Here is a 23,159-nt window from a genome sequence, read left to right as displayed (position 1 = left end):
GATGGACTACAGGACAACAGGCAAGCAGCTTGGTAGAAGACAATAACTGTTATGATTATTTATTAGAAAGTGGAAGAAACACAAGATGACTGTCAATCTCCCTTGGTCTGGGATTCCATGCAAGATCTCACTTTGTGGGGTAAGGATGATTCTGAGAAAGCTCAGAACTAGGGCTGAAACGATTATTCGAGTAATTCGAATAATTTGATTACAAAATTGTTCGAGGCAAATTCTGTGCCTCGAAGCTTCGTTTAACGTTGTAGTACATATGCCAGGCCTGTGGGTGGCGCTGTAATGTCCCCAGAAAAACAAACAGAAGACGACTAGAGCAAGCGCTAATCAAATTAGCTCAAAAGCTACAGCTTTCCAACGTGACAAACAGAGGGAAATAAAGCCTTTTAGGAAAAAGACAGTCCAAGCTGGTCAACTGAAATAGCTTACTGTGCATTTAAAGCAAAGCAGTGTGTTTTTTAAAAAACACAGTTTCGTCTGCTGGCCGTTCTACGCACAGCGGCCGGGCTGCCTGTCTGGCCGCTCAGCACTGCCCTCACACAGCTCCGTCCCAGCCACAGACAGTCTCTGGAAGAAGTCCACTTTTCTTCTGTGTGACTCGCAGTGAGTGTTTCGCTTTTAATTTTCGCTTTTTTTGGGCAACACACAATGCTTCACAAACACGGTAACTCAAAATAATAATAATAATCAGTGGTGAGCACACTTCCCGCTAGCGTCCTCTCATTATACTCAAGGTACTCTGTTGCAAGTGGAGGTTTTTAAAGTCAACAGAAGTATTTTAAAAAAGTCCCTGCTCAATGCAATTGAGGCCTCAACACACAAAAGTCAGAGGATTTTCACTGCAGAAAAGTGATTTTTCACACTTCTGTGGTCACTCAGGACATAGCTGGAGGATTTAAACTTCTGAGCCATTTAAGAAAAGTGGATTCCTGCAGAGTTGAATGCATGGAGCAATCTGTGGGTGACAGATGATTAAATCAGACTGGTTATATTTAGTGGGTTCCAATACAAATGTGAGTAAATGGATGATTTGATCTGATGAATGATACAAGCAAATATTAACTACTTACACCATGAAGTCATCAATGTCCATGGATCTGGCTCTCTTGTCATTGAAATCTGCCTCCTGGAGAATGCTCTCAATCTTCTTTGTGATGCTGAAGTCGACTGGGACTTCCTGCCAATCCACAACAAAAAAAACTTTACATGCTACATTTTTTTCATCAAATGAAAGGAACAGCTAAGAGCAAAGCCTGTGGGCTTGAAATAAGGAGGAAATTGACATGTTGGAAGTGTGGGAAAAATGGACACTGCGCGTGAATGTACACACTCGCAAAGATGAGTCCTCCGTTTTCAACATGAACTTTATGTACACATAAGGTTGCAATTCTTTCTTTTCTAGAAGATTAACTTGTTTTAATTTCTTTGCACCTCCCCAAACATGTGAGAGTGACCTTTCAAACCTGAATAAATTCTATTTTGAAAAAAATAAATAAAAAATTCAGGCCTGATATTCTCAAAACCATGAACCATTTTGGAAACCTCAATCAAGCAATCAAGTCTCCACAAACCCATCTATCTTCCAGAGTAGTAAGCTTCAACTGCTTTAATGTCTCTTCATATAGTAAATGAGGGGACCAAACCTGGACATTATACAAGATCAAAAAAAGATTGTTTGGAAATATGAGTAAAAGTTCTTTTGGCCATGCCCAAAACTCTGTTTGTTTGGCTGCTGCATTACATATATACTAATGTGTTGCCCACAGGGATCCACAGGCTCTAGATTGGGTAGTGTTTATAAAAAGGTAGCTGACACTTTTCAAGGGTGTTAATAAACTGTGCAAAGTTTCTATGATGAGTTGGAACGGAGTGTGAGTCCAGAATGTATTTAGAACCTTAGACCTCAACTGTTCTTAGAAGAAGAACTCAGCCCTTTTATTTCATGTTAATTATGTAATTTTTAATGTTAATTTACTGTCTTAATATATTTATAAATTGTTTAGGTTCTTGTTATATACACATTATTATCATTATTATTTTTACTTCTATTTTGTCATTTGATTTTTAAATGACCCACAAAAGAAATAACTATTTTCATTTTCTTGTGTCATCCATGTACTTTTAATGTATTTACAATTATATTATGTACTTATTAAATAAAATCAAGCACTCACGCTTTTAATATATAGATGATTTACCACCCCCTGCCGGAATGGCATGAGTCCATAATGTAGTTAGCAACATCCATTGGTCAGTGTTGTTCACTAATATCTGTAGCTTCTCCAAAATATTTGTCCTATTAACGTTCCATTTTGTCAGCATTCATCCTGGCCTCAAAATACATAAGCATACCAAATGGCAAATGTCAGCTGTCACAGTTTCTCTGTGATTGAAGTTGCATGCACACCTGCTGTAAGCAGGTACTTTTAATTTGACAAAAAAAAAAAAAAATACAGTGGAATGAAGACAATAAAATCACTACAGTTTTCATTGATGGTACTAACAGGAGACTTAACTTACTCATGGTAAGAGCAACACTAAACTGACTAAACCAACTGAACTACAAAAACACACACACTCCAACCGCTTAGTCCAATAAGCAAAGTGCGCATCGCATCTGCACATGCGTGGGTCAAAAATCCCAGCTACCACACTCACACTGCTCCCATTAAATTTCATATACAGTAGCATTAGCGGACTGTAAAAGTTGAGGCTTACAGGGATTGGCTTACATTGGATTAGGCTTTAAGCCTTAAACGACAAATACAATAATGACAGGTGCGCATTGTGTTGTTTTCAAATGCTCGAACGGAATTTATAGGCTTGAAAGTTGGCTGAAAACACATGATCGCAAAGCTCCGCCGAGTCCACACAAAGACGGAAAGAAGAAGAAATGTGGTCGTAAACCTCCGTTCACTCTACACAATTTCGCCACAGAAAAGTAAGATCCAGACGGATGTAAAAGACGGACTAAAATTGTAAGTTTCTTGCACACATTTATTTTGTCAATATCCTGAAACCGTGCCACCGTTTTCGTGCATCGGCTTATGACTGTAATGTCGCGCCATGAATGGCGTGGTGTGTAATATTGTAAAATTGACATGTTCTATAAACAAACTGCATGCATGCACATATCATTGTGTATCTGTCAACTTATCAAAACAAACGTGACACCAAAGAGGTTATAGGTGAGACTCACTGTCAATGTCCTCATTATGAAGCCAATGGAGTAGCGATTTCTCATCCCTGCTTAGCAAATATTCTGCAATATCCACAGTTTCAGTCTCTGGCCTTCGTCTAACCATCCGTCAGTTGCCTTCAAGGGGTCAGAAATTTGTTTGTCTCCAACTATCAACAAGCACTGGTCATTTTTGACAGCAGCGCACTCTTCCTCTGTCTGCACTAACGGTACTTTCTGTACAGATGCAGCACACGCAAGCACAACCAGCTCTTCTTTCCATTTCTGTCCACTGCCATACGTAGTCCTGGTTGTAACAGGCAATCCGTGGAGCTTACAAAAAATGCTTTAAATCGTCAACTTTCCAGCAGTTGAAATCCAAATCACAGCACTCCTCGCTGCTTTCCGCCGCCATAGCTTCTGGGTTGGTAGCTGAAAAATTTAGCCTACCCATAATGCACCTCGTGGCCTGAGATGCGCACTTTGCTTATTAAGGGTTGCGGGGGGCTGGAGCCTATCCCAGCAGTCATAGAGCATGAGGCGGAGCACACCCAGGACAGGATGCCAGTCTGTCACAGGGCCACAAACAGACAAACAAACACAGGCACAACCACACTCACACCTACGGACAATTTAAAGATTCCAATCCACCTAACCCGCATGTCTTCGGATGTGGGAGGAAACCAGAGCACCTGAACGAAACCCACGCAAACACGGGGACAACATGCAAACTGCACACAAAAAGGCCACAGGCGGGAATTGAACCCATGACCTTCTCGCTGTGAGGCAACAGTGCTAACCACTTAAGCTGCCACGCTGCCCTACAAAAACAATAAATCAATAACACTAACAGCACTGTTAAAACTAACATGAACCACTTTTCAAACCATTTTTCAAAGTAACTGTGGCAACACACACACACATATATATATACACACACACATATATATATATCATAAAGGGTCAACAATAAGAAACAAATGTGACTACACTTAAACTCACCACATTGTGCACAGAACAGTGAATTCTGTAGTTCTTTCCAGCAGCTGCTCGACTGCAGAAGACCTGAAAATACCCCCAAAGAAGTCAATACTTCCCACTACAGTTCTGTTGACACAGATGGAGACGTTAGCAGGCGGATACTCACTTGAAAGCGGCACTGAGTGTTTTATTTTTCCATCACAAAGGCTATTCTGACCAGGCCGTCCCACTCCTACCAACAAGAAATGAGAACATGTTCCAGTGGCAGCGCTCCTTTCACTCTGCATCCTCACAACAACCACAGACTCAAACCTCACCTGGAAGTTCACTGGAGGAGGAGGATTTTTTGGTTCAATCCTGACAACACTCGACTCCACTTTAGGAGGAGGTCGGAAATTATTTTTTCCTACCTAAGTAAGAGAGATCAGAAATGAGAATCATGATTCACATCATAGCCCAATCCTGGTAAAAAAAAAAAAAGACAGCACTGCAGTGTGTCGTGCAGAGGGTTGTGAGTGTGCACACTGACTTTCATTAGATGGTCCACGCGAGCCAGCAGTGTTGTTGATAGAGAGTCTACAGTACAGCTTGTCTCCAGGTTTGGCAACCAGCCGCATGGCAAACTCCCTCTGGAACATCAAGACAGCACACCTGGATAAACGTAAGTCACAAACAGATGGAAACTCCAAGTCGAGACCTGAGCACAACTTAACACAACCCAGGGGGTCAATGTGTTCCTCACCTGAAGAAAGGTCGGTGCAGCAAGAGCTGAAGACAAAAGGTGATGAAATCTGAACAATTACATAGAGGTTTAGTATGAAATGGGCAAAGTGAAGCACGTTATTGTGCGGTGGCGTGGAAATGTGTTGTTACCTGGAAAGGTAAATTTGCCACACAAATGTCAAAAAAGGGCAGATCAGTTTTTAGGACATCCCCAACTAATATCTGAAGTTTGTTCTGCATGGGTACTGTTGAGGAGCATACACACACACTTGTCTCATTTATGTGCAGGTATCAATGAAAATATAAGACACGTGATTCTTCTTTCGTGACTCACGTGCACTGTACTCTTTTCTGAAGTTCAGCCACTAAGCGGCAGTCCAGCTCGCAGGCTACTACCTACAAAAAGATGCAAAACACAAATATATTGTTGCAGAAAAACATCCAGATATTGCTGAGTAGAACCTGACAAAGAAAGATCTATCCAAACAACAACAAATAATAATAATCTTCCATATAATGTGCTTCCCAAAATAAAAATACAAGACATAAAAAGACAAAAGATTAACAAATGAACATTCTAGTTTCTTCAGATTTATGTCATTATCAGGATACTGTGACAGTATTTTTGCCAGATCACCCAGCCCAACTTCAAACCACACTTATAAAATTGCTTTTCACAGTTCACTCCTGGTAGTTTTCAAACAGCACAGACAAACCTTTAAAGGATGTATTATAGAGTGTTTAACATGGATTAAATACTTAATGCCTGCAGATGTGGCCAGAAGTTTAAATCCACTCATCATGGGCATGAATGTAATAATTTGGGGCTTTTAATGATGTCCTTGAACTGGTCTTTTGACAGGGTGGAAGCATCTTATTATAGAGTAGCAAAGTGGCCTCTGTGTACGTGTGTCACTTTGACCACGGATGAAACTGGGGAGAGTTGCCATTTGCCATTTGGTATGCTTATGCATTTTGTGTCACAGATGAACGCTGCCAAAATGAAAGGTTGATAGAAAAAATATTTTTGTGCCAAATAATAAATACAATTACTCACAAAAATTTCTCATTTAATTTCCTGTGCTTTCAGTTAAATCATTACAGAACGTGGCATATAATTTACCACCACCCTTGAAAATGTCAGCTACCTATTTTATAAATATGATCCAATCTAGAGCCCATGGATCCCCACAGGTAACATTAATACATCATTAACGACTTAAAAAAAAAAAAATTAAGCGCACAAGACTGAATTCATTTTGGGTCATTCCATCTCAAGTCGACCAGAGGCTCTCAGGTCACCCCTCAATTCTGTTCTGCCAGTTTAATACGTTATTCCTATTTCAAAGTTATGGTGAAATACCAAATATTAGGTCTGTATCTTGAAAACATTTGAAGTTACAGCCTTTGGAAATTTTTGTGAATTTTTCACAAACAGTATTTTCTACCAACTTTGTACGTTAATTATGGGCTCCCTATATGCCTCACAGCTTTGAAACTGCTCATGCCAGGCTAGCTTTTGGTGTAGAGTTTGGAAATGTTGGCAGTTTTGGAGTATCTAGTCTGACCCGCCTTGCTGGAATTATGTCGATGCTGTGATTAGGTTGCTGAGCATTGGGCAATACTTCATACTTCTTGTAACCATACATTTCCCCACATGATGTTGTGCTGTGAAGAAACAAGCACAGACACGTACTGCTGTCAGCAAACAGCAATGCAAGGAATACCAAACTCACCTTTATTTCTGTAAACCAGTGTAAAACAATAAATAGATCACTCAAACTCAATTACAAGGTAAATAAGACAGATATTCAAACTATGTATCTACATAATCAATGTAAATGTGAGCATATGCTTTAAAGTTCTTCATGACAAGTGTGATTTAATATCTGAACAGTAAAATCAGTTGAGATTATATCATTTTTGGCAATTTATAAGTAAACAATGAAACTGTGTATGAGTAAGATTGTAAGTTTTTTTTTTTTTTCAAATTGCATATTTATCATGATTCTGCCCAAAAAAATTATTGTTGCGACATACATTCTGATTTGAAGGCAAAAATCACACAAAGAATATACCAGGTTGTTAAAACAACCTGGTATATCATTTAATGTATAGATATGTTCCATTATATCACAAACAATCATACAAAAAGTTCCTTAGCCACAGCTGGTATATTTCTTTGATTTTAAACTAATCAAAGATATGAACATGTACAATTTTGGGTTTTCTACCATTTTGAGGCCTTTGTGGAAGGCAGATCACATTAGATACACCAAAACTGCCACAATTTCCCAACTCTACACCAGAAGTTAGCCTAGTACGAGCAGTTTCAAAGCTGTGAGGCATATAGGGAGCTCATTATTAATGTGAAAAGTTGGAAGAAAACACCATTTTATATGTGAAAAATTTACAAAAATTTCCAAAGGCTGTAACTTCAAAAGTTTACAAGATGCAGACCTAATATTTAGCATTTCACCCTAACTTTGGAATGTGATTAACATATAAAATTGCCAGAATAAAGCTGATGGGTGACCTGGGAGTTTGTTTTTTTCAAAACCTGGTGATTTTAGATGGAATCCTTGTGGATCTTCTCTAATTCACACATGGTCAGCATTATACATACAGACTCAAACATACGCATACGTTCACTTAAATCTAAGTGGTGCTGAAGGTTCTATGTCTTTTAACGTGACATGGCCAAGGCCTATTAACTCCTCATTAGTGATCATGATTGACTACAACTGGAAGTTTCTCTTTGTTAGCACAAAAATGATGTGTTTGACAGCACTCATTGGACTGACCAATACTCAGAACAATGGGAAATTCAAAAGAATTCAATCAAGATCTAAGAAGGAGAATAATAGATTTACACAAGTTGGGAAGGTCTCTTGAAGAAAGTTCTAAACAACTGCAGATTCTAAGATCATCAGTTCAAACAACTGTACGTAATACAAGTTAGTTAGGTGTGACGCACTTTTCCAAGGTCTGAAAGAAGTCTCAAACGGTCACCCTCGGATGAGAAGAAATTTTTAGTATGTCGGTACAACCTAGGAACCACCAAGGCTCTAGCATGCCTTGAACTGGAAACTGCTGGTACATCAACCTCAGTGTCAGTACAAACTACCCATAACTCCAGGGAACCAAAGAGTCTCACCTTTTTGGCTTTCTCCAGCAGCTTCACTGTCATGTTACCCGTTCCAGGTCCCACCTCCAGAACCACATCTGTCGGTCTCAAAGCTGCCTGAAACATGCCACAAATGCAACAACATTGTGTGCAACGTCTGTGGCACCTCACCCCAAATTGAACATGTGTCTGAAAACCTGAAGCGTGCCACACAAGTACAGCCAACCTTCTCAATGATCCCATTGACCACCAGTGGATTCTTCAGGATGTACTGACCAATGCCAGTGTTGAACATGATCCCTGCAACAGATAAAAATTTTAACACAAATATACTTGGTGAAATATAAATAAAGCAAACGTCACAGTGTTAAAATAATGGAGTTCAGGGTGTCAGATGTATATCACCAGACTTTACAAAGATGTTTGAATCACTACCTGACATGTAGTTCTTACATAATCAGATAATTTCTGAAACCTTACGTAGGCCGAAATTACCAGAAATTACTGGCAATATGCAAATTATCTTGAAACATGACATGCGAGTTGTGGATAAGTACAAAAAAAGTGAGCAAATTTAAAATTATAAATTTATTAAATGGGGGCTGGCACTACCGTCCTTAAACCTACGGGATTCGTGTCACGTAAAGGTAAACATCACAAGCACGGAGGCGTTGCAAAAATAAACAGTTAATATCGTTGTTTTAACTTCTGACAGACGAGTTTTATTTTTCTCATGTTGTATTAAACAACTCGAACTATACAGCCAGACTGTACGCTAAAGACAACGTCATACCTTGATTTTTGACTTCTTGGTGCTGCCTGCTTTTCTTCTCCGCTTTAACCTTTGGCATCTTCTTTTTTTATTTCAATTAAAGATCCAAATGTGAAATAATTTAAACACGGAATACCTGCTGTTAGTAAACACGTGGACACCTCTTCTTCGTTAGGTAGGACATACGTAGGTATAAGAGCGCTGTCCTTGTCGCACGCCCTCTACAGGAAGCATCATCCACAGCAAAGAGGTTTAACCGGAGCGAAGAGGAAGTTAACCACAGCAAAGAAGAGGGTAAACCGGAACAAATGTCTCTCGAATATCCAACGTAAAACTAATTTCACTGCGGTACTTTACCACAGGAAATATGTATATATTCTAATTGTTACTACAGTTTCATTCCTTCCTTAGTTTTTCTTAAATCTGTGCTTTAAAGATGTCATTGCTACATATATTTCTGAATCTTTGACCTTGTTTACGTTATTATATTTACGGTAGCCTTCGTAATAGATTGTGTGATTTTACGAGAAATTGTTATGAAAAGTGCGTTATAATGTATTGTAGAATGGGGTAGGGTAATACGAGGGCTGTCAATAAAGTAACAGTCCTTTTTATTTTTTTCAAAAACTATATGGATTTCATTCATATGTTTTTACGTCAGACATGCTTGAACCCTCGTGCGCATGCGTGAGTTTTTCCATGCCTGTCGGTGACGTCATTCGCCTGTGAGCACTCCTTGTGGGAGGAGTCGTCCAGCCCCTCGTCGGAATTCCTTTGTCTGAGAAGTTGCTGAGAGACTGGCGCTTTGTTTGATCAAAATTTTTTGTAAACCTGTGAGACACATCGAAGTGGACACGGTTCGAAAATTAAGCTGGTTTTCAGTGAAAATTTTAACGGCTGATGAGAGATTTTGAGGTGATACTGTCGCTTTAAGGACTTTTCACGGTGCGAGACGTCGCTCAGCGGTCTCAGCCGCCGTCGTCAGTCTGTTCAAGCTGAAAACCTCCACATTTCAGGCTCTATTGATCCAGGACGTCGTGAGAGAACAGAGAAGTTTCAGAAGAAGTCGGTTTCAGCATTTTATCCGGATATTCCACTGTTAAAGGAGATTTTTTTAATGAAAGACGTGCGGACGGATCCGCGCGTCGGGACGCAGCCGACGCGGTGCGGCGGCACAGGAAAAACACCTCCGTGTTGATAACCATTTGTAAAATCCAGGCGGCTTTTGATGGCTTTCAGTGGAGTGAGTATATGAGAAATTGTTTAACAGGCAGGACATGTTCCAACTTGTCCTTAAGGCTTTCAACAGAGGTGTTTTTCCTGTGGCGGAGCGTAGCGGCGGCTGCGTCCCGACGCGCGGCTCCGTCCGCACGTCTTTCATTAAAAAAATCTCCTTTAACAGTGGAATATCCGGATAAAATGCTGAAACCGACTTCTTCTGAAACTTCTCTGTTCTCTCACGACGTCCTGGATCAATAGAACCTGAAATGTGGAGGTATTCAGCTTGAAACAGGCTGACGACGGCGGCTGAGAGCGCTGAGCGACGCCTCGCACCGTGGGAAGTCCTTAAAGCAACAGAATCACCTCAAAATCTCTCATCAGCCGTTAAAATTTTCACTGAAAACCAGCTTAATTTTTCGAACCGTGTCCACTTCGATGTGTCTCACAGGTTTAGAAAAAATTTTGATCAAACAAAGCGCCAGTCTCTCAGCAACTTCTCAGACAAAGGAATTCCGACGAGGGGCTGGACGACTCCTCCCACAAGGAGTGCTCACAGGCGAATGACGTCACCGACAGGCGTGGAAAACTCACGCATGCGCACGAGGGTTCAAGCATGTCTGACGTAAAAACATATGAATGAAATCCATATAGTTCTTGAAAAAAATAAAAAGGACCGTTACTTTATTGACAGCCCTCGTAGAAGTTTTTACTTCTGCCTACTCCTTTTCAAAGTTTGCTAATGACAGAACATGTTTGAAATAAATGAAATTAATAATAATAATAAACAGCCCTGACCTTGGAACACAAATGTCCTCAGTGCTAACAGAGAAGTAGGCCAACAGATTCAAAATACGGACGTATTTTGGCTATTATAGAGAGAGCTTTCGATAGGTAAAGGTTATGTATTCTCAAGCAGCTCCTCCTCTGCTAACAGACAGCAGCAGCCGACGAGAGCGGAGCGCCGGGTTGTATGAGGTAAACGTGCGCACGTTTAGCTCCACACGGAAACGGTCCGGAGAACAGACACTAATAATAACGTTTATGCCTGTTTAGTGATGTCCAAGTAGCGGATTGCTTTAGTTCTAGTACGTTAATTAGCCAGTTAGCTGCGGTAAGGTAGCGCTAAAGTGCTGTGGCTGGCAGCGGGCTGCCTCGGTTGAAAGCAGGTTGATAGACATGGTTTTTACCTGCTTTTTGGTCTTTGTTGGAGCAGTGGAGGACTGTAGTTAAACCTTCGCACGTTTTTAAGAAAATCCTGCTCTTTACGACTTCATCACGAAGCTGTATGAAGATAAAAGTTGCACTATGCACAGTTTCTCCAACCACAACCACAGACATACTTTTACTTTGACTGATTGTTTGATTGATTTGGCATTTAAAACATAAAATCATACAATATAATTCGTAAAAACAATAAAATACAGGCACATGAAATAGGTATGAAGGTATGAGGTATGATAACACTAGAAAGTCGAACGATTTATTTACACTGTGGTCCTCAAATCCAGCTGCTCCTTTGTTTTGCACTCGTGGTCACTACAGCAGATCCAAGGTGGATCTGGTTGTTGATTTTGGCACAAATTTTACACCAGATGCCCTTCCTGACATATCTCCACATTACACAGAGAAATGTGGCAGGAGTGGGATTTGAACCAGGAACCTGCTGCACTGAAACCAAGCGGACAAACAACTTGGTCACCACCACTGCCTGCTGTGGTCCTCAAATAAATAATTATAATAGTTTTTACGACTTCTGTTTTATTCTGTATTTATATAATTATCTGTTTTATATACTTATCATTTTACAATGGCGTTTTGGGCCACATTAATTTTTTTTTGTTGTTGTTGTTTTAGACTTTAAGAATAAAGTCACAATATTATGAGAATAAAGTTGTAATTTTATGAGAAAAAACTCATAATATTACAAGAATAAAGTCATAATATTCAGAGAATAAAGTCATAATTTCATGAGAAAATCTTGTAATATTATGAGAATAAAGTCAAATATTACAATAATAAAGTTGTAATATTACGAGAATAAAGTCGTAATTTTATGAGAAAAAAAACTTGTAATATTACGAGAATGAAGTCAAAATATTACAAGAATAAAGTCGTAATATTACGAGAATAAAGTCGTAATTTTATGATAAAAAAACTCATAATATTATGAGAACAAAGGTGTAATTTTATGAGGAAAAAACTCATGATATTACGAGAATAACGTCATAATATTACAGGAGTAAAGTAGTATTTATACGAGAAGTGATAACCCTGCAGACTGCCAGTTCCAGCCATCTCCTCCTCCACAAAAGAGGCGATTTCGGGAGCTACTAATTGCCGGAACTACAGGCGAAGTCTGTGTGGTTCCTCCTCCGGAATAGACACATTTTCTTGCATATTCTTTTCAAAGTGCTGATACTAATAATAAATGTGGTGCAGGTGGGCCAAAAGATGAAGTATTTTCTTATTTGTAAAACCTATACTTAAGTGCTCCAAAGCGCTCATTTTGAGATGCAGAGTTTTTCTCTCATAAAATTACATCTTCTCATAATATTACAAGTTTATTCTCGTAATATTATGCGTTTTTTCATAAAATTATGACTTTATTTTTGTAATATTATGAGTTTTTTCTCATATAATTACAAATGCTTTCCCATAAAATTACGACTTTATTCTCGTAATATTATGAGTTTTTTTCTCATAAAAGTCTGACTTTTGTAATATGAGTTTTTTCTCATATAATTACAAGTGTTTTCCCATAAAATTACGACTTTATTCTCATAATATTATGAGTTTTTTCTCATAAAATGATGACTTTATTCTTGTAATATTATGACTTTATTCTCGAAGTAAAAAAAAACCTTAGTGTGGCCCTAAAACTTTGTCATACCATTTTAATTACTTAAAGAAATATTTTTTTTATGGATCCATTTTTGAGTCTGAAATAAAGAAGAATTATTATTATTGGCGCTTTCTGTTTGTACTTGTATGTAAGTGACCTTTGCTTTCTCCTTTGCAGGTTGTGCAAACTGCAGCGATGTCTGTGGTGCAGAGCAAGAGAAGGGTAAGCAATTAAAAATAATCTCTTAATAGTTTTATTGACTTCTGCACATTCCTCAAAACGGCCAATCTAAATATTTCTCCATATAAACATGATTATGTGACGTTGATTTTTAACATTTTTTGTTTATTTTTTCTCTAAATTGGTTCACTTTGTCCTTGACTGACCTTCGTGCATCCACTATGTTTGTTCCAAATTTGATCCAAACGGAGTTATTTTGTTCCAATGAACACACTGGACTGAAGACAAAACCTTGCCTGTGCTGCAGCATACAGGTGTAAGTATTATCAGGTAAAATGTCTAAATTTCCAATTAATTTCCGGGTGTAATGAGGAGCGAATTCAAAAGACTCAAAAACCACAGATAACGGACTTCAATTTTAGATGTTGTATTTAACAGAAGCCTTTCCTGGACAGCAAGTTGCTAACTCAACCTGCAGGCTGACTCACCCCGCCCCCCGCCTGCCTTTTCCCCCTGTCCTCCAGTTCCACCCCCAGATGGGTGGGTCGTCACCCTCAGCATGTATCAGTAAAATTAAGTGTTTGCATGAAACATGTTGCATTTAACATTTGACATTTATGTGCTGTGTTCTGTGTGGAGGGCGAAGGATTTTCAGGCTTATCTGTGAAAGAAAAAAGTCACGACATTGACCGTTTGTCAAATAACAGGCTTTTTAATATGAAGTACTCTGGACGCTGTGCCAACCAGGGTTTCCTGATTGGAACAGTGTAAACCACATCAGGGGCAGGGGGCAGTTACACATACAGTGTTAAAAGAATGCATCTGTTCAAACATAAACAGAGTTGATTACACAGGAACAGGATGTCAAAACAAGGTCTGGACTGAATGATTGTCCTTCTGTCTTCAAGAATGACAGGCCTGTGATGATCAAAGAGTCTCTTTCATCCAAAAGAATCAGGGGTCACCTGGAGGTCTTGATACGATGTCTCGCTGTGAGCCATTGACCAGTGTCACTCAGAGATCATTTGTGTGATAAGGCAAGGGAAGGCTGGAGGAATGTCTCTTATCCGGTACCTTCACACTAAAGCCCATTTGACACCGGGCCCACTTCGAGTTGCTTCCTGTTGCGTCAGAACGACGCAGGAATGTCTGCGTCAGGTGCGCGCAGCAGGGGGCAGAGAGGAGGTGAGAATGCAGCCTGCAGGTTCTCTGCACAGATAATTCAGAGTGCACAGTTTGGTTGCAGCCAGACTGTGCACTCTGACTTCTCTTCTAGTTTATATTTGTTCTTGTGCTAGGCTGCAGGTCTGCGCTCTGAGTTCCTCCTTTGACCACGAGATTTGCGAACGCACCGTCTGTGAGAAAATGTGGAGATGTCTGGAGTTATACTTGATGTGGACATGTCCTGTCTCTGGCAGTCAGTCTGTGAGCAGGACTTATGTCCTTTTTTGTCCTTTTTTAACACAGTGATTGAGAGAGTTTGAGGGGAGAACAAGAAACTAAAGATATAGATAAACTTTATTGATCTCACAGAGGAGAAATTTACATGTTACTAATGGTATTGCCTGTAACCAGGCAATACCATTATTTTTGAAGGAAAGTATCCAACCTTGCCATTACTGTGTCAATAATAGCAGGTGGAATCGTCTAATTAATAAATAGCCATCGAGCCCCAAGCCATATTGCTTGTACGGTCATCATTGTAGGAGAATAGCAGTAGTTTTATGAAGGCCAGTATCACAAAGTCTATTTTTAATACCACCTGTACAAATGAGGTCATCAGTTCTGTGCAAACCGTCTTTAGCATAACAGGTTGACTTGGTCGATAAATCCAGGCATGATCGCTGTAGTCAGGTCACATAATACCTGCTTGAATAATTCATCCGAGTCCGTGAATTTAAATTAATTTAAATGAAATTAAATTAATTTGAAGCTTCCCTCAGAGTCTTCCAACAGCATCGAAATCCGTCCTCTGTTCACGGTCTGAGAAAAGCGTTTGAACACAGAGACACACTGTTTACATCACAAATTCAACAAAGACCCAAGAACCCTTTAACAACTTTGACAAAACAGGGTTCTAGCTAGGATAAAATTTTAGCATCGTGGTAATGTCGAGGGAGCAAAGCGCCCGGGGGGGTGGGTCGGGGGTGGGGGTGGGTGGCATGGTGTGGAAGGAGGGAAGCTTTTGAAAATTCAAGCTAAAAATTGGCCATTCCAGGGGTACCCAAAGGGGAAAAGCCAGGTACGACAGCCCAAGTCCCTTCATCATGTCCAGAAGGCTAGGGAAGTTTGTTGAGTGGGCAACAGAAACCTGGTTACAGCAGGATGAATATGTTAGTTTAAATGAGTCAACACCCCCGAGTCACACTAACTGTCAGAATGCTCGTAGCACGGGCCGGGGTGGAGGATTAGCAGCAATCTTCCATTCCAGCCTATTAATTAATCAAAAACCTAGACAGAGCTTTAATTCATTTGAAAGCTTGTCTCTTAGTCTTGTCCATCCAAATTGGAAGTCCCAAAAACCAGTTTTATTTGTTATTATCTATCGTCCACCTGGTCGTTACTGTGAGTTTCTCTGTGAATTTTCAGACCTTTTGTCTGACTTAGTGCTTAGCTCAGATAAGATAATTATAGTGGGCGATTTTAACATCCACACAGATGCTGAGAATGACAGCCTCAACACTGCATTTAATATATTATTAGACTGGATTGGCTTTGCTCAAAATGTAAATGAGTCCACCCACCACTTTAATCATATCTTAGATCTTGTTCTGACTTATGGTATGGAAATAGAAGACTTAACAGTATTCCCTGAAAACTCCCTTCTGTCTGATCATTTCTTAATAACATTTACATTTACTCTGATGGACTACCCAGCAGTGGGGAATAAGTTTCATTACACTAGAAGTCTTTCAGAAAGCGCTGTAACTAGGTTTAAGGATATGATTCCTTCTTTATGTTCTCTAATGCCATATACCAACACAGTGCAGAGTAGCTACCTAAACTCTGTAAGTGAGATAGAGTATCTCGTCAATAGTTTTACATCCTCATTGAAGACAACTTTGGATGCTGTAGCTCCTCTGAAAAAGAGAGCTTTAAATCAGAAGTGCCTGACTCCGTGGTATAACTCACAAACTCGTAGCTTAAAGCAGATAACCCGTAAGTTGGAGAGGAAATGGTGTCTCACTAATTTAGAAGATCTTCACTTAGCCTGGAAAAAGAGTCTGTTGCTCTATAAAAAAGCCCTCCGTAAAGCTAGGACATCTTTCTACTCATCACTAATTGAAGAAAATAAGAACAACCTGAGGTTTCTTTTCAGCACTGTAGCCAGGCTGACAAAGAGTCAGAGCTATATTGAGCTGAGTATTCCATTAACTTTAACTAGTAATGACTTCATGACTTTCTTTGCTAACAAAATTTTAACTATTAGAGAAAAAATTACTCATAACCATCCCAAAGACGTATCGTTATCTTTGGCTGCTTTCAGTGATGCCGGTATTTGGTTAGACTCTTTCTCTCCAATTGTTCTGTCTGAGTTATTTTCATTAGTTACTTCATCCAAACCATCAACATGTCTATTAGACCCCATTCCTACCAGGCTGCTCAAGGAAGCCCTACCATTATTAATGCTTCGATCTTAAATATGATCAATCTATCTTTGTTAGTTGGCTATGTACCACAGGCTTTTAAGGTGGCAGTAATTAAACCATTACTTAAAAAGCCATCACTTGACCCAGCTATCTTAGCTAATTATAGGCCAATCTCCAACCTTACTTTTCTCTCAAAAATTCTTGAAAGGGTAGTTGTAAAACAGCTAACTGATCATCTGCAGAGGAATGGTCTATTTGAAGAGTTTCAGTCAGGTTTTAGAATTCATCATAGTACAGAAACAGCATTAGTGAAGGTTACAAATGATCTTCTTATGGCCTCGGACAGCGGACTCATCTCTGTGCTTGTCCTGTTAGACCTCAGTGCTGCTTTTGATACTGTTGACCATAAAATTTTATTACAGAGATTAGAGCATGCCATAGGTATTAAAGGCACTGCGCTGCGGTGGTTTGAATCATATTTGTCTAATAGATTACAATTTGTTCATGTAAATGGGGAATCTTCTTCACAGACTAAAGTTAATTATGGAGTTCCACAAGGTTCTGTGCTAGGACCAATTTTATTCACTTTATACATGCTTCCCTTAGGCAGTATTATTAGACGGTATTGCTTAAATTTTCATTGTTACGCAGATGATACCCAGCTTTATCTATCCATGAAGCCAGAGGACACACACCAATTAGCTAAACTGCAGGATTGTCTTACAGACATAAAGACATGGATGACCTCTAATTTCCTGCTTTTAAACTCAGATAAAACTGAAGTTATTGTACTTGGCCCCACAAATCTTAGAAACATGGTGTCTAACCAGATCCTTACTCTGGATGGCATTACCCTGACATCTAGTAATACTGTGAGAAATCTTGGAGTCATTTTTGATCAGGATATGTCGTTCAAAGCGCATATTAAACAAATATGTAGGACTGCTTTTTTGCATTTACGCAATATCTCTAAAATTAGAAAGGTCTTGTCTCAGAGTGATGCTGAAAAACTAATTCATGCATTTATTTCCTCTAGGCTGGACTATTGTAATTCATTATTATCAGGTTGTCCTAAAAGTTCCCTAAAAAGCCTTCAGTTAATTCAAAATGCTGCAGCTAGAGTACTAACGGGGACTAGAAGGAGAGAGCATATCTCACCCATATTGGCCTCTCTTCATTGGCTTCCTGTTAATTCTAGAATAGAATTTAAAATTCTTTTTCTTACTTATAAGGTTTTGAATAATCAGGTCCCATCTTATCTTAGGGACCTCGTAATACCATATCACCCCAATAGAGCGCTTCGCTCTCAGACTGCAGGCTTACTTGTAGTTCCTAGGGTTTGTAAGAGTAGAATGGGAGGCAGAGCCTTCAGCTTTCAGGCTCCTCTCCTGTGGAACCAGCTCCCAATTCAGATCAGGGAGACAGACACCCTCTCTACTTTTAAGATTAGGCTTAAAACTTTCCTTTTTGCTAAAGCTTATAGTTAGGGCTGGATCAGGTGACCCTGAACCATCCCTTAGTTATGCTGCTATAGACGTAGACTGCTGGGGGGTTCCTATGATGCACTGTTTCTTTCTCTTTTTGCTCTGTATGCACCACTCTGCATTTAATCATTAGTGATCGATCTCTGCTCCCCTCCACAGCATGTCTTTTTCCTGGTTCTCTCCCTCAGCCCCAACCAGTCCCAGCAGAAGACTGCCCCTCCCTGAGCCTGGTTCTGCTGGAGGTTTCTTCCGGTTAAAAGGGAGTTTTTCCTTCCCACTGTAGCCAAGTGCTTGCTCACAGGGGGTCGTTTTGACCGTTGGGGTTTTACATAATTATTGTATGGCCTTGCCTTACAATATAAAGCGCCTTGGGGCAACTGTTTGTTGTGATTTGGCACTATATAAAAAAAAAATTGATTGATTGATTGAAGCTCATTCTAGGTTAGCCAGTACATGGCCCTCAGTGAGGCAGTCAGAGTCCATGGAGATTTTTAAGTCAAGACTTAAAACCTATTTTTATTCTCTTTCTTATGAGTAGTTTTTATTTTGTTATGTTTTATTCTTTTACTTCTGTTTTTAATTAGGTATTTGAATTTTTTTATTTTTATTTATTTATTTTAATTTTTTATGTTGAACTGTTCTGTGTGAGGCACCTTAAGATGGCTTTCGTTGTAATTTGGTGCTTTATAAGCTGATTAAATTGAAATTGAACAACATTTTATTGAGTCTTAAAGTAAATAAATATGAAATTGGTTACTGGATTCTTAAACTCTGGACATAATAAACTCTACATGGTGGATCCTTGATCTCTGGACATAAACAGAAATAAAATCTGTTAGTTTTTGTCAAAAGCATTTCCTTTCAGACATTATTATTGGCATGAATGTCTTTCCATACCTATGAGCTGAGCTCTTGCAGCTGTGCTGCAGGTCAGGTTTATAAAGAATGCAGGACGTCTCATTTTGGGAGGAAAAAAACGTTTTAGTCGATTGCAGTTTATTGTCTGTATTGCAACGTTTGTAAGAGGTGTCATTTTATTTAAAGCGGCAATTAATTTTGAAGTTATTAATTCCGAGCGGACTCTGTCTCGGCAGAGAGCCGCGCAGCGTTTGAAGCTGTGCCAACAGAATGGAGGACGATTCTTGTTTCTCGACTGCAACAAGACAAGAGTCCCGGTTAGTGACTTTAATCCACACAAAAGTGACTCATGATATTTGAATGGCTTTCAGAGGGGTTAAGAAGCGGACTTACCGCTTCTGAAGAGCAGTGAATCAAAGAGCCACAAGCCATTGAATCGAAGCATTGCTTCAATTCATGCTTCAAACTGGAGTTGCGCTGCAGAAACAGTTGATTACAGACGCTGTATTGAAAATAAATGTAATGGTCCAAAATAAGCGTAAAGGTCCAAAATTATAGCGAAACGGGCCGTAAGGCAAGTTTGCGCTAGCTAGAACGCTGCAAAATATTTCACAACCCAAAAACAACCCCGAGCTAACATATAGTAAAATGTACATTCAAAAAGAAGAACATAACGCTCTCTCATTCCTACAATGGTATATGAAAATAATGAAAACAAACCTGGTTTCCTACTAATCTAGCACGTGGAAATGAGCCAAACTTAACGTCCTGACCCCAGTCACATGAGCATTTGGCATGGAAAACAATACTGCTTGTAGTTTTTAAGACAACTACAAATAAGATCAATTTGAACCACTTTTAGTTTTATTTTTCCTATCTTTTCTGTTGTTTTTTTTCTTTTTCCCGTTCTGAAAGAGAAATCTAAATGATCTAAATGAATAATTAGTGAATTCATTCATTTTATTCATAATGATAATACTGTGTAGATTATCATGCTCTAAATCCGTTTATTGTTAACGCATTTGTTGGATTTAATGTAAACTTGACCTTTGGTCTTATTAAAACAGGGCGGAGTCATCCACCGCAAAATCGCACTTGCACAGTTCATTTTTACTCTGAGTGTGGTCAGAGCTTTACTCGTACGGAGAAGTGCCATCTCAGACTCGTATCAATTACATTTTTTTCAATTTTAAATTTATTTTCATTTATATAGCGCCAAATCACAACAGAGTTGCCTCAAGGCGCTTCACACAAGTAAGGTCTAACCTTACTAACCCCTTTTATTAATTGTTCGAGGGGTGCGTGTATCTGCTTTATTAGTGGGAGTGAGATACGGTGTTGCTTTTTCTGTGTTTGATCACACTGTGATCCCACTTAGCTTTGAATGCCCAAATATTCCGTTCCAAATATTCAGATAATCCACGCGGACCCTCTTTGTCTTAAAAACTTTTATCTAGTACTAGCATGACAGCGTCATGTCCAGGCTTGGCATATGCATCACAGTGTACAGGCTTAAATGGCATGCATCCTCCACAGCCAGCATCCATTGGAGCCCCACGTGCTAGGACTCAGTCACCCAGCCTCAATGCATGGGCCCCAAATAAATACAGTTACAGTCTGTAAATATGTGTGCCCAACCCATCGATTTTTGTTTAATTCACTAGATCGCGGATGCAGCCCGTGAGCTGTTGCCAGCAGTAGAGTGCCTTAATGAGAGAGTGGCATCAACTCAGAACATGGAATGTGTATATATGTATGTATATATATATATATATATATATATATATATATATACACAGTGAGGAAAATAAATATTTGAACACCCTGTGATTTTGCAAGTTCTCCCACTTAGAAATCATGGAGGGGTCTGAAATTTTCATCTTAGGTGCATGTCCACTGTGAGAGACATAATCGAGAAAAAAAATCCGGAAATCACAATGTATGATTTTTTAATCATTTATTTGTATGTTACTGCTGCAAATAAGTATTTGAACACCTACCAACCAGCAAGAATTCTGGCTCTCACAGACCTGTTAATTTTTCTTTAAGAAGTCCTCTTATTCTGCACTCTTTACCTGTATTATGTGCACCTGTTTGAACTTGTTACCTGTATAAAAGACACTTGTTCACACACTCAAATCACACTCCAACCTGTCCACTCTAGCCAAGACCAAAAAGCTGTCTAAGGACACCAGGGACGAAACTGTAGACCTACACAAGGCTGGGATGGACTACAGGACAACAGGCAAGCAGCTTGGTAGAAGACAATAACTGTTATGATTATTTATTAGAAAGTGGAAGAAACACAAGATGACTGTCAATCTCCCTTGGTCTGGGATTCCATGCAAGATCTCACTTTGTGGGGTAAGGATGATTCTGAGAAAGCTCAGAACTAGGGCTGAAACGATTATTCGAGTAATTCGAATAATTTGATTACAAAATTGTTCGAGGCAAATTCTGTGCCTCGAAGCTTCGTTTAACGTTGTAGTACATATGCCAGGCCTGTGGGTGGCGCTGTAATGTCCCCAGAAAAACAAACAGAAGACGACTAGAGCAAGCGCTAATCAAATTAGCTCAAAAGCTACAGCTTTCCAACGTGACAAACAGAGGGAAATAAAGCCTTTTAGGAAAAAGACAGTCCAAGCTGGTCAACTGAAATAGCTTACTGTGCATTTAAAGCAAAGCAGTGTGTTTTTTAAAAAACACAGTTTCGTCTGCTGGCCGTTCTACGCACAGCGGCCGGCTGCTGCCTGTCTGGCCGCTCAGCACTGCCCTCACACAGCTCCGTCCCAGCCACAGACAGTCTCTGGAAGAAGTCCACTTTTTCTTCTGTGTGACTCGCAGTGAGTGTTTCGCTTTTTAATTTTCGCTTTTTTTGGGCAACACACAATGCTTCACAAACACGGTAACTCAAAATAATAATAATAATCAGTGGTGAGCACACTTCCAATAATCCGATAACAGATAATTATCAAAGATATCTTTTTAGATAACTTTAAAAACCATTATCGGACTAATATCTTCCGATAAATTTTTGTCCGATACCTTTTAGACCGATAACGTAGTAAACAAAGCTGAACAGCGGCAAACATTTTTAAAATTTAAAATCAGTTGAGCACCTACCTGTTAACAGTTTCCTAAGAGATGTATACGACCCCTGGCAAAAAATTATGGAATCACCGGCCTCGGAGGATGTTCATTCAGTTGTTTAATTTTGTAGAAAAAAAGCAGATCACAGACATGACACAAAACTAAAGTCATTTCAAATGGCAACTTTCTGGCTTTAAGAAACACTATAAGAAATCAGGAAAAAAAATTGTGGCAGTCAGTAACGGTTACTTTTTTAGACCAAGCAGAGGGAAAAAAAAATATGGACTCACTCAATTCTGAGGAATAAATTATGGAATCGCCCTGTACATTTTCATCCCCAAAACTAACACCTGCATAAAATCAGATCTGCTCGTTAGTCTGCATCTGAAAAGGAGTGATCACACCTTGGAAAGCTGTTGCACCAAGTGGACTGACATGAATCATGGCTCCAACACAAGAGATGTCAGTTGAAACAAAGGAGAGGATTATCAAACTCTTAAAAGAGGGTAAATCATCAGGCAATGTTGCAAAAGATGTTGGTTGTTCACAGTCATCTGTGTCTAAACTCTGGACCAAATACAAACAACATGGGAAGGTTGTTAAAGGCAAACATACTGGTAGACCAAGGAAGACATCAAAGCGTCAAGACACAAAACTTAAAGCAATATGTCTCAAAAATCGAAAATGCACAACAAAGCAAATGAGGAACGAATGGGAGGAAACTGGAGTCAACATCTGTGACCAAACTGTAAGAAACCACCTAAAGGAAATGGGATTTACATACAGAAAAGCTAAACAAAAGCCATCATTAACACCTAAACAGAAAAAAACAAGGTTACAATGGACTAAGGAAAAGCAATCGTGGACTGTGGATGACTGAATGAAAGTCATATTCAGTGATGAATCTCGAATCTGCATTGGGCAAGGTGATGATGCTGGAACTTTTGTTTGGTGCCGTTCCAATGAGATTTATAAAGATGACTGCCTGAAGAGAACATGTAAATTTCCACAGTCATTGATGATATGGGGCTGCATGTCAGGTAAAGGCACTGGGGAGATGACTGTCATTACATCATCAATAAATGCACAAGTTTACGTTGA

The 23,159-nt window shown here is 39.4% G+C and overlaps 2 protein-coding genes and 1 long non-coding RNA gene across 3 annotated transcripts in view; 1 reads left to right on the top strand and 2 right to left on the bottom strand.

The window, feature by feature from the left end:
* Positions 1 to 733: 733 nt before the first annotated feature.
* Positions 734 to 4,231, bottom strand: LOC117509782. The gene is made up of 3 exons (XR_004560519.1): positions 4,193 to 4,231; positions 1,083 to 1,189; positions 734 to 967 (listed from the first exon to the last, which is right to left on the bottom strand). It is a non-coding gene; the product is annotated as an uncharacterized LOC117509782 (long non-coding RNA).
* Positions 4,232 to 4,358: 127 nt separating this feature from the next.
* Positions 4,359 to 8,998, bottom strand: LOC117509952 (probable dimethyladenosine transferase). The gene is given in 11 exon segments (XM_034169561.1): positions 4,359 to 4,403; positions 4,489 to 4,581; positions 4,701 to 4,731; positions 4,733 to 4,822; positions 4,914 to 4,941; positions 4,944 to 4,962; positions 5,045 to 5,162; positions 5,229 to 5,290; positions 8,052 to 8,138; positions 8,248 to 8,321; positions 8,815 to 8,998. Coding segments are annotated over 11 exon segments (705 nt in total). The 5' UTR covers positions 8,873 to 8,998.
* A 4,038-nt stretch (positions 8,999 to 13,036) lies between these two features.
* LOC117510476 (betaine--homocysteine S-methyltransferase 1-like) overlaps positions 13,037 to 23,159 on the top strand; it is a 366,504-nt gene continuing 356,381 nt past the window's right edge. Inside the window, 1 exon segment of the mRNA XM_034170203.1 lies at positions 13,037 to 13,078. Coding sequence (XP_034026094.1) covers positions 13,052 to 13,078 — 27 coding nt within the window. The 5' untranslated portion in view covers positions 13,037 to 13,051.

Source organism: Thalassophryne amazonica, chromosome 5 (assembly GCF_902500255.1).
Source record: "Thalassophryne amazonica chromosome 5, fThaAma1.1, whole genome shotgun sequence".
In the NCBI taxonomy this organism is placed as follows: domain Eukaryota; kingdom Metazoa; phylum Chordata; class Actinopteri; order Batrachoidiformes; family Batrachoididae; genus Thalassophryne; species Thalassophryne amazonica.
Note: the sequence above shows the minus strand (reverse complement) of the source record. Positions and strands in the feature narration are given on the sequence as shown.